The sequence below is a fragment of the Rhinichthys klamathensis genome, unplaced genomic scaffold (genome assembly GCF_029890125.1).
Source record: "Rhinichthys klamathensis goyatoka isolate OS25496 unplaced genomic scaffold, OSU_Roscu_1.1 h1tg000378l_1, whole genome shotgun sequence".
Taxonomy (NCBI): Eukaryota; Metazoa; Chordata; class Actinopteri; order Cypriniformes; family Leuciscidae; genus Rhinichthys; species Rhinichthys klamathensis.
In genome coordinates this window covers 453,713-466,203 of record NW_026606885.1, presented here as the reverse complement: position 1 = coordinate 466,203, position 12,491 = coordinate 453,713, and the positions used below count along the sequence as shown (strand labels likewise).

Here is a 12,491-nt window from a genome sequence, read left to right as displayed (position 1 = left end):
CAACTGGGCTGTATTGGGCTATTGATTCCCGTGATCTTGCTTATAAATTCCGATTCAGCCATTAGCCTACCTTCATGATCACGCAAAGAGGTCTGCAGTCCGTTCAGAACTCCAACTAACATAAAATATAAATAATTACGCACGCTGTGCGCGCCGTGTACAAATGAATGATTAAGAAAGGAAATAGACGGCTCCCATAACGTAGAAAGCAACGATATATACAGCAATGTTCGGTAAATATTCAACCGAAAAATATTCATCATAAAATTAAACCGGAGAGATAGTTAATGAGTGAATTAACTATGTTCCTAAATACATATAAGCACATGCAAAACCCTAACCCATTTAAATAAATGAATTGTGTGTGTATGTATATATTATATTATATATAGGCTAACGTTATATATATATATATATATATATACATACATATAAAATATTATTAAAAATATGATATATTATATACATCAGTTACATAAGTTAGCTAACGTTAGTGAAGTGTTGGTCACGTAAGCTATAGCTGCAATTATAAAACGGTTAGTTCCAATCCTTGATTCTGATTGGTCAATAGCTGTGCTTTATTCACGATAAAACACGGCTATGACCGCTTCACCCAACGGTTCTATGTATCACTACACAACACCCCTAGCAACCACTCTTAGCAACTTAAACAGATGTTTCATCTCATTGATATTGTTCATTTAAAGCTAGAGCAGAGCATTGTGAGAGATCGAGTAAGCGAGTGTACCTGCATTTACAGTAGACGAAGCATTTTCCTTCAGGTCAGTCCTATATTCATAATAAAAAAATGCGTTTGAATGTCCGCTGCATATTTTGTCCTTTTAACAGTCATGGAGTTTTCCGTGCATAACGTTAGTCATCTGTCAGTTGCGTCTGTCTTCTCCGTGATCACAAGTTCGAGTCCTTTCAAAAGCCTTCTCTACAGACTCACTCACTCACTCACTCATAAAGACAGTCTTTGCCGCCATCTATTGGCGAAATAATATATGTAACTTCTGTTGCTGTTCACGTTCCGGGACTATTTTTTCCAGCGGAAGGCAGGCTTTTAGTGATTTTACTTCATGAAAGTTGCATAGATACATATTTTTCGGCTTTAATATTTTTATTGTGTGGCAACCGTTTTATAAAAGCAATAAGGTACTCGAGGCAAGTGCTGTATCGTGAATAAGTAACGGCTGAAGGGGTTGCAGGCACTCCGCTTCGCGTCGTGCCTAACAACGCCCTCCAGCCGTTACTTATTCACGATACAGCACAGCCTCTCGTACCTTATTGCTTACTTAACCTATTATCTTCCAATAAACATTTACTAAAACTGGCTACATAAAATATAACTACAGACTAGATTCACGAGAGGTCGGCTAATGTGTGTAAAAGTAAAAAAATACAGTAATTTCATTAATTTACCAGCGAGCGTACTTCGGAAGCACTGAAAATGAATGGGGTTCAATGGAGAAACTATCAGTGTTTGCAACTATTGGCTGCTCCACGACACGCGTTACTTCCGCATTCCAAAGTTCCTATGGCGGTCAATGGGAGTGTCGCAACTCTTTCTCTCTATGGCTCTGACTGTTACTACACAGTGCTAAGAGATCCAGTGAAGAAAACATTTGAATTCGCCACTGAAGTAATAACATCGCTGCGAGATCTAGTGAGAAGCATTCAAATTTCTCCGTTATTAACCGTAGATCTCTATTAGATCAAACAGCGCTGACGTGGAAACCAGGAGAAACATTGTGCCGTGAATGATCTAGTAATACTTTACGTCCACAGATCAGCAACATTCACCATGGATTTAATATAGCAACACTAACTGTAGCCATGGAAGTTTGGCTGGAATAGTGAAATGCTTTCAAGTACTTCACACATCTTTTTCCAGCACTTCAAAACTCAAATATTATATAAATATTATATATATAAATATAGGCCTATATTTAAATGTTATTTTGAATGTGATGACCAAAACATTATTTGTTCATCCTTCAAAGATTACCCCCATTTATAAACCTGAACGTTTCAAGATGTAGGAAAACTCAAACTTATTTAAAAATATTTTTTCTTTTAAAGGGGGGGTGAAATGCTATTTCATGCATAGTGAGTTTTTTACACTGTTAAAGAGTTGGATTCCCATGCTAAACATGGACAAAGTTTCAAAAATTAAGTTGTACGTTTGATTGAGTATTTCTGTTATCAAAATACTCCTTCCTGGTTGTCACAAGTTTCGGAAAGTTTTTTTCGAGTATGATTCAGATGCGCCGGAATTTCCTTATACGGTCCTAAGGGCACTTCTCTCGGAAGGGCGCGCGCGCAGCTGTAGAGCGATAGCCGTAACCTATGCCCATCAAAGCGCTAATATGTCATCACCAAAGAAGTGTGTTTTCGGTTGCCAAGGCAAGACAACACTGCACAGATTCCCAAAGAATCAAGCGTTAAGGGACCAGTGGATGGAGTTTGTTTTTCCAGAACATCAACACAGTTGTGCAAGTGTTCTTGTTTGTTCCATGCATTTCGAGGATGATTTTTTTTTATAAACAAGGCCCAGTTCGAAGCCGGATTTGCTAATCGTTTAGTTCTCAAGGATGGAGCAGTCCCAACACTAAAGGTTAACGGTCTTGCGTTGGAACCGCAGGCGGTGAGTAGAACTGCTTCAAATATCTGTGTGTCTATCGGCGTGTAACTTAAGCACAGCAAGTAGGCTAAACAACATGATCACGTATAACGTTAGTTAATGTATCTGAGCATGCGATGTATGGTGTGTGTTTGTTTAAATACATTTGTTTAGGTGGCTACTGTAGGTGTCTGTTTGTTTATTGTAAAACCAAATCATGTCTTCATAAACCACGAGTAGACAGACACACCCAAATGTTCTTAAACTTTGCGCGCTCGTGATTATTTAGCTCCGCCCACACGGCACGCCTCCACCCGCTCGGCTATTTCCGGAAAGACTCGGTACAGCCTATCTTTCTTTTATAAATATAATAAAACTAAAGACTTTTTGGAGATATGATGGATTCAATATTACTCTATAGGTACTCAAGATTAACATGAGATTGACTGAAACTGAGTGTTTCACCCCCCCCCTTTAATAAATAGGAAATTTCTCTTGCATTTATTTCTTTTTGCTGTATCGAAAATGTACCGAACCGTGACACCACTGTATCGTATCGAACCGAACCGTGAATTTTGTGAACTGTTACACCCCTAGTACAAGTATAAACTCCTAATTCTTCCCAGCAAGCAATAGCCGTCATTTCACCGTTTAGGTTAACTATAGACCCGATATAGTCCGGCTATGAGTTACCCTCTTCTAGCCAAAATAACCTTGAATTAGGTTACATGTCGTTTTTGCCAAAATAACTGGTGAGATCTATGATATTCCATCATGTAAGCAAAGTAAACAGTGATTACAAGGTGTTTGGTTTCATCTCTCCACTCATTTCATTTCTTTGTTATCTAATTGTCAACTAGTCTATTCTTGGGCTATGGTTTAGACGTCTATTAAATTTTCACTGACAGCCCAAAATTTGCCCTGTTTTAGGGCTGTGTTTGGACGGCTATTGGGCGTCTTTTAAACACTAAATTTCTTGCTGGGATACCTCTTAATACTCGTGGATTTTTTACCTTTTTTCCTTGTCTTCTAAGAGTCATAAAAAACATCTTGTCTGAGTTTGAGTGGTGTAGTCTAATCGCAGATGTGGGGCCCTATCTTGCACCCGGCGCAAATGACTTTGTACACTGACGCATGTATCATTCCTATTTTGCACCCGCGCAAAGCGGGCTTTTCCCTCCACAGACGCACGTCGGTAAACTAGGAAATGAAGTTGCGCTCCCTGGGCGGGTCGGCGCAAAAAGGAGGCGTGTTTCAGCGCAAACATTCCCTAGTACTATTTTGCAGTTCCAGAAAACAATTCCGCCACTTACCAGAAAAAACCTAGTCTAAAGTCAGTGGCGCGTTGCGCGTTGTTCATAATTCACATGAGGGAAATCATTGTCGTGTCCATGAAGATGTAAAAAAATGTAGGCCTAAATCTAGCTTAGCCTACACATTTACCCAAATTTTTCAGGCTAATTGTAGAAATGACGGATCAGACCTGTTTGCCCAATAGTGGCAAGACACATATGTATATAAGGACATTCTGACAAATTAGTTTGTCCGTCAAGAACCAGGAAAAAAAAAAATCTCCCATCCCCATACAACGTCACTTCTCTGTCTTTCACGGCCCTGACAAGAACGTCGGTCTCCTCGGCTGTGAACCGCTCCTGGCGCGCGGCTGGTAAATCCGCCGTTATAATAGCAATCCGCCATGCAACATGCGCACCTGCTCTTAAAGGGTATGTTGGATGACGCTCTGATTGGTTTATTTCACGTTACGCCCAAACCACACCTATGAATAATGAAGCTACTTAAGACCAACCCCTTTTAAACTTGTGTCGGGCGCAAGAGTCATTTATCCCGCCGGTAAAATAGCAACAGCGCCCAAGACCCGCCCACAAAGTTACTTGCGCTTCGCGCTTGATACTTGCGTTTCAGATCGTTAAAATAGGGCCCGTGGTCTCAAATGACAACAGCTGCTAATCAAAGCTGTTAACACAACAAAAACAGCTTAAGATTAATGCTGTGGATTTCAGATACAGTTACTACTATGATATTTTTATGTAATGGAGAATATTTTATTGCAAAAGTTAACTTTTTTTGCAGCTCCAGAGATGTAATGTATTTCTTAAGTTTTAACTTAAACATGGAAGCTCCCAACCCAGCTTTATATGCAGTGATAAATAAGCTTTTTGAAGATTGATTTCCCCCTGAAATGTGTATACACATCAAAATATTGCTGTTTGTTTGAGCATCTCAGCCAGCTCAACCAGTGGATTGAGTTTGGGGTGGATCTTAAGGCCTATCTACATCAAGAACAATAAATACAATAATAACTATATTAGCGTTGATGCAACCGAACCATGATGTTTGCTGTCAGCATAACTCAGTGAGTGCTTTGAAGCAGAAGGAAAAAAATATTCTGAAATAATTCCAAAGATATTGTTCCTCTGTGTCATTATCATATAGTTGTGATGTGGATTCTGCTATTCTCTTAGAGTTAATGCCCATTCACAACAAGGACGATAACTATAATGATAACTATAAAGTTTTATTAATCATTCTAATTCTGTGGGAATAGGGAAGTCCACATCACAATCATAGCAATAATGCCATGGAGGAGCTATATCGTTGCAATCACTATTAGAAAATGTTTTGATACTGAATGATAATGGATGATAGCATTGACAGCCATTCAAAATACAAAATAGGCAGTTGTTGACATACTGTAATGAGTACAGAGTAATAAAATAAATGAGTAATTACATAGTCCAGACAATTTTAGCCATATTAAAATCTCTGACTTTTGTTAGCAGACTTTATCTTGGTAAACGATGAACAATTTATGACATTATTGACATATCTGAGATATTGAGGAGATCTCATTTGTGATGTTTCTTAATAATGAACCTGTGTCTTCTTCATCATGTTCCTTACTCTTTATTCAGCATATACTGCACACGTATTATTCATATAGACTCAAATATAAAGCACCTCTATGTTTGTGTGTAGTGTGTAAGGTCTCGAAACAGGTGATGTTGTTGGAGTCAGAGAAACAGGCTCTGGAAAAAGAGCTAGAGGTGGAGTGTAAAGAACACCATGCCCTGAAGACAGAGTTTCAACGAGTGCGCTTGGCTCTAGAACACTCTCTGAGCTTGGTTGAGCACAATGCTGTGACTGACAAACTTAAAAGGTACCAATCATGCATTTCATGTTAATGAAATAAGACTGGATGGCAAAAGCTTTGAATAAAAACAAACAGACAGAAAAGTATCAAGGAGAGTAATTCATTGCTATTCTTGATCTGCTGTATGCGAGGGTTTTTGTATTGAGTTTTAAGGGAAGGAAGGTAGTCCCTATTGAAAAATAAATAGCATAAAATAAATGTCAAGTACATTTTGGTATAAGTATATATACTACACAAATACATTTACATATTTACTTAATATAAATACCCTGCAATTGCACTTTTTGGTATATTAAATTGATATATTTAAAGTCTGCTGAATTGGAACAACTCATTTTGTACTTAATGCACTTTAGTTATCCGGAAGTAATGCTGAGGTCCAACTAAAGATATACTTAAGTATATTTGATTGTACTAAAATGGAACTATTGCAAGTATACTTTAGGTACACTTTAAATATCTTGCATTTAAAGTCGTCTTGCATTTAAATACATTTAAAACACATTTTAGGCTTTATATAAAGAAAGGTGCATTGTACGGTGGCCGAGAGAGCTCAACGTGCTGCAACTGAAGAAAACGCATGCAAATAGAAAAAAACCAAGCAAATTAAGAAAACATCTTCATCAGTTTGACAACACATGTTCTGCATATACTCACAACGAACCAAAAATAGAAACGCGCTGCAAATACGATCAGGATGTTAAAATACACAAAAAACTCAGCTTTCAGGTCATCGACAACACTACTGACGAGTAGACATTGAACAATAAGCATGTCCCAGCCAGGTTCGTCACTTGTTGGCGTCCCCTTGAAACATGTCTGTGCTATTTGCAGCGTGTTTCTGTATTTGGTTGCATTGTGGAATAAAGAAGTACTCCAAGTAAAGTTTAATTATAATATTTATATATTAGTAAATCTCAATTGATATGTAATTATGTCAATGGATTTGTACTGTACTTAGTATGAAATAAATGTATTTTAAATACATTTTGGTATAGGTTTTGTTTTCACTAGGGGTGTGCTACCTACAGTCATGGTCAGAATTGATGGCACCCTTGGTAAATATGACCAAAACTGGCTGTAAAAAATAAATCTGCATTGTTTATCCTTTTGATCTTTCATTAAAACAATTGGCAAAATTCTAACCTTTCATTGAAGTAAAAGAATTGAAAGTGGGGGGGAAATCACATTATGAAATATTTTTTTTTCTCCAAAACACATTGGCCACAATTATAGGCACCCCTAGAATATTTTACGAGTAAAATATCTCTGAAGTATATTCCCATTAATATTTACGTTTTTTTTTAGCACACCAGGGTGACTAGGAACATGAAATTGTCCAGCCATGACTTCTTGTTTCACAGGAGTTTAAATATAAGGAAAACTCAAATGCCAAATTCCCTTAATCATCCATCACAATGAGTAAAACCAAAGAATATAGTTCTGATGTGCATCAAAAGATTGTTGACCATCACAAAATAGAAAGTGGCTGTAAGAAAATTGCTAAAGAATTGAAAATCCCCATTTTGTTCATCAGGGCAATAATTAAGAAGTTTCAATTAACTAAAGATGTTAGGAATCTGCCAGGAAGAGGACGTGTGTCTATATTGCCTTAATGCACGGTGAAGAGGAAAGTTTGAGTGGCCAAAGACTCTTCAAGGATCACAGATGGAGAATTGCAGAGATTAGTTGAGTCTTTGGGCTCACAAAGCCTATAAAATAAAAATCAAACAACCCCTACATCACCACATGTTTGGGAGGGTTTCAAGAAAAATCCTCCTCGCTCATCCAAAAACAAACTCCAGCAAATTCAGTTGTCAGACACGACTGGATCTTCAAACGGCACAGGCTTCTGTGGTCAGATGAAACTAAAAAAAGAGCTTTTTGGCAGCAAACACGCTAGATGGGTTTGGTGCACACAAGGACTACGTCAGACTTCCTACTTCCGCTAATTTCATTTCGCTCCTGTAGTCAGTCTGAGATAGCAGCCTATCTTTCTGTTTTCCACCGGCCTGAAAACAGCCTGGCCAATCAACGAACAGAGGGCGGGCTGAAAGCCGTGACGTAGTCGGTAAGCGCCGTGTTTAAGATTAGGTTAGGGAAATCGAAAACGACCGCTGATATGGAGACGCGGATGCAATTCGCTCTGTTGTGGAGAATATTCCCGGCATTAGCAAACTGAAGCCCGAACACGAAGAGTGTGTATTAAACATTTTGAATGGAGGTGATGTTGTGGCCCTACTCCCTTTGGGAAAAGTTTAATTTATCAACTATTACCGATCGTCAGCGAGAAACTGGGGAGCCTTTTGACAGGTCAGTGTCTCTTTTCTTTTCCAGGTCTTAAATACCGTAAAACTTCAAATAATAGCCCGGGCTTTTATTTGCCCAAATCGTCGAATTGCACCGGCTTGTACTTGAGATAGGCGTCTAACTTATATGAGACAGGCCTTTATAGTTGAGATGTTGTTCATTGAGATGTTGTTCCTAGAGTCTATAATCTCTAAAAATCTCCAAATGCTCCACGTGAAACCGCGGTCTTCCGACCTCTTACTATCTTGTCGATTGATTTTTATGAATATGCGCGAGGGAGAGAGAGCAAGACAGCGCTCGTGTTGTTTGTAGACGTGGGAGTGCGCGCGCGCGGCCGGGGCTCTCTCTCTCTCTCTCTGCTCGTTTGTGCCCTGTCAAGCGCAGCAGTCATTCTATTACATCACTCACAGATCAAAAAAGTCGTTTACAGCCATGTTCACTCGGGTATTTCGCTCGCATCATCAAGTGTTTACAGTGGAAGTTCGATCATAGATTTGAGTTCGATGCATGATGTCTGTGGTTCGATGCGGCTGTGTCGGCGCATAACATACGTCATAAACAAACTTATCTGATTGGCTTACGGGTAACCAATGATTTTAAACTTCAGTACGCGCCCCCTAGCGAGAGAGAAAACACTTCTCTATTATGCTATCCCAGACTCTGTGTACGAAGCAAAGTGAAGTAGCAGAGTCTGGTATTACCAGGCTAGATAAAAAGTACCCCATGTGTACAATTTAATATATCATTGGATCTTTAATGTTGTAGGCATATTTTTCTGCTGGAGGTCCTGGACTTCTTGTTCAGATACATGGCATTGTGGATTCTATCAAATATCAACAGATCAAAAATCAAAACCTGACGCCTTCTGCTAGAAATCTTATAATGGGCCGTGGTTGGATCTTCCATCAGGACAACCATCCAAAACAAACATCAAAATCAACACAAAAATTAGTTACGGAGCACAAAATGAAGCTTCTGCCATGATCGTCCCAGTTCCCTGACCTGATGAGTGCAGAACTGAAGAGAAGCACAAACATGGATCTGGGAATCTGAAGGATCTGGAGAGATTCTGTATGCAGGAATGGTCTCTGATCTCTTGTCAGGTGTTCTCCAAACTTATCAGGCATTATAGGAGAAAACTCAGAGCTGTTATCTTGGCAAAAGGAGATTGCAAAAAAGTATTTAATAAAAGGGTGCCAATAATTGTGGCCAACGTGTTTTGGAGAATTTTTTTTATTTCATAATGTGATTTCCCCCCCACTTTCAATTCTTTTACTTCAATGAAAGGTTAGAATTTTGCCAATTTTTTTAATGAAAGATCAAAAGGATAAACAATGCAGATTTATTTTTTACAGCCAGTTTTTATCATATTTACCAGGGGTGCCATCAATTCTGACCATGACTGTATAAGATTTTTTACTCCAGTAACACCAGAATATAAAAAAAAAATCATTGAAATCTTTCTAGTGTAATTAATTTTGGAACTAACCTGGAGAAAGATAAAGGGTGACAAGTTCTTAGACAATTGTGAAAGAAACAGCCTACACATTCTTACCCTACACACTGTCTGTGAGTGAGGTAACAAACGAAGAGATCGAATGATACTGAATGCAATACTGTAGCACAGATGTACACATCACACACAAGGACACAAACTCATTCACACACTTGTAGTAGACATACAAAATACATGTGTGTTTGAATACAATACAATATCCTTACAGTATGTTACAAAGTTTTTTTAAAGGCATCCAGTGGTATCTTTCTTCATTAAATAATAGTAATACATTATAATAGCTTTTATTTATAGGCACCTTTCAAGGCACTCAAGGACACCGTGCAGCATTAAAGCAAGCCAGTAAAATACAAAGCTATGCAAAAATACAGAGATACTGATCAAACATACAATCAAACAAGTCAAACAATCAAGTCACTTAAAGCTATTCTAAACAGATAAGTTTTAATCTGAGCTTTAAAGAGGGAAATAGAATCCAGCTGGCGAATGTGTAAAGAATTCCATAATTTTGCCGCTCCACAACTAAAAGCCCTGAACGAACTCAACTTGAAATGTGGAACTGTCAATAAATCTGTTGAAGATGATCTCAAAGAAAGAACGTGAAGGAATATACAATTGAAGAAGATCCGAGAGAAAAAGAAAATAAATTAAAAGTGCTTTTGAAATAACAATATTTCTTTTTCACTTTTTGAATAATAAATAATAATGGATAACTGCTAATAGTGAAGCCACGTTAACTTTAGGTGTCAGTGTATTGCTGTGTATAAGAGACCATATCAGAAAGCACAACATAAACAAAGATTACTGAAGCAACTTGGAATAGCAATGCACTCCATTTGTAAAGGTGAATATACGGCATGCTTTAACCTTGATTTTTTTTTCTATAAGCTTTTCACGTACGTGTTTGCATTTCAGACAGCTGCAGGATCATGAGAGGGTGAAGAATTGTGAGGTTGAAGAGCTGCTGGCTCGTGTGAGTGCGCTGGAGGTGGAGAAAAAGACTCTGCTGCTAGACAAAACCAACCTTAACACAGATATCAAACACTTGGAAACAGAGCTACAGCTTTCACAGCAAGCTAACAGGTGGACACATGCACATACAAATGCAAACAAGCAGAAGACATTTTTAATATCTGCAGATTTCTTTCTTGCGTTTGTGTCTCTCTCACTCTCTCTATGGTGTGTATGTGGGTGAAGTGTGTATGGAAAAGACTCGTTTTTGCAATATTCTCAAAGCCTTGTGTGCTCAGTCAGGGCCAGGGTGTTTATTCTGGGTAATATTGGATGGATGGATTAAGATCAACTAACAATGACTTGATATCAAAACTCTGCATTTGGAATGAGATGCACTCTCTGGCCTTTCTTTGTCAGTATGGGGGGAAAAACTGCTCAGGAAAATATTGTGAAACATTACATCTTAGTAGTAATCTCTGAGATTTGAGACTTCAAGAGCATGTTTAGCTGGGAGGAGGCAGATCCGGATGAGTAATAGGCCATAGAAGCAGAGACAGATTATTTTGGCCAGAGGGCTGCAGAAACAGAAGGAGAACAGACAGGAAGTGTAATAGCAGCAGCTGTGTTAGAGGAGAGATGAGAAAGAAACTCTAAATCAAGCAAACAAAGAATACCAATAAACTCTGATGCAGGGGAACTGCTTGCTGAAACATTTAGACCACTCAGTTGGCAGCTTATAAAGGCGAGGATAAGGAATACATTTAAATGGCAGAAATTAATGAGAGACCTTGCAGGGGAGGAGAGGCTGATAGGATGTAAATGTGCAGTGTTCATTGTAATAATTACCCCTCCCTTTTTTTAACAAATTGTGACATGAAACATACATTTTTAATTTTGGTTATACACTTCTGTTCAAAAGTTTGGGATCTTTTATGTTTTTAAAGAAGTATTTTATGCTCACCAAGGCTGGAGTTAAACATTAATATTGTGAAATATTGTTCCAAATTAAAATAACAGTTTTTTTATTTTAATATGTTTCAAATGTAATTATTCCTGTGAGGGCAAAATTGAAATTTCAGCAGCCATTACTCCAGTCTTCAGAAATCATTCTAATATGATGATTTGCTGTTCAAGAAACATTATTGTCAGTGTTGAAAATGGTTATGCTTAGAGCCCGACCGATATGGATTTTTGGGGGCCGATACCGATATAAAAAAAAAAGCCAGATACCGATATATCGGCCGATATTATGTATGTATATATTATAATACAGTAGCAATATTATGTATGTGTATTATAGTACAGTACAAGTCAAAAGTTTGGACACACTTTCCTATTGGTGTGTACAAACTTTTGATGGGTACTGTATATAGAATACACAGTGTAAACAGAATAAATATATAAACGTTTTGCAATGATCACTCAAATGTGGTGATGATCAAACACTTGTGTGACAAAGATATGTAATGGAGACAGGGTGAATGATAGAATGAGAATGATACATTTGAGCTGTAACCAAACTAGTTTGCATTGCATGTTATATTATATTATATTATATCATATTCTAAATACTGTTGCATAATCTTCACTAACGACTTTGTCTTTTAATTCACGTTATATAAAACATAACTTGTATCAATAAATATATCAAAAGTGTCACTGACAAAACCTTATTATTCAATTCAATTCAAATATATTTGTATAGCGCTTTTCACAATACATATTGTTTCAAAGCAGCTTTACAGAAAGTGCATTTCAGAAATGTACATAGAAAAAATACAGTTAGTTATTAATGTATTAATTTAATGTAAAATATCTTCTATTTTTAGTCTTAATTCCTCTAATCTCTACCAGTGGAGGAAGAACTCAGATCTTTTTACTAAAGTAAAATTAATAATATAATGAAAACGTTT

At 37.6% G+C, this 12,491-nt stretch overlaps 1 protein-coding gene across 4 annotated transcripts in view; it reads left to right on the top strand.

Moving 5' to 3' along the window:
- The window catches only part of cep89 (centrosomal protein 89), a 161,684-nt gene that overhangs the window by 45,797 nt on the left and 103,396 nt on the right, over nt 1–12,491 (top strand). For all 4 annotated transcript variants that reach the window (XM_056233790.1, XM_056233791.1, XM_056233789.1 and 1 more), the window contains 2 exons: nt 5,624–5,804; nt 10,540–10,707. In XM_056233790.1, coding sequence (XP_056089765.1) covers nt 5,624–5,804; nt 10,540–10,707 — 349 coding nt within the window. The remainder of the gene's footprint in view (nt 1–5,623; nt 5,805–10,539; nt 10,708–12,491) is intronic.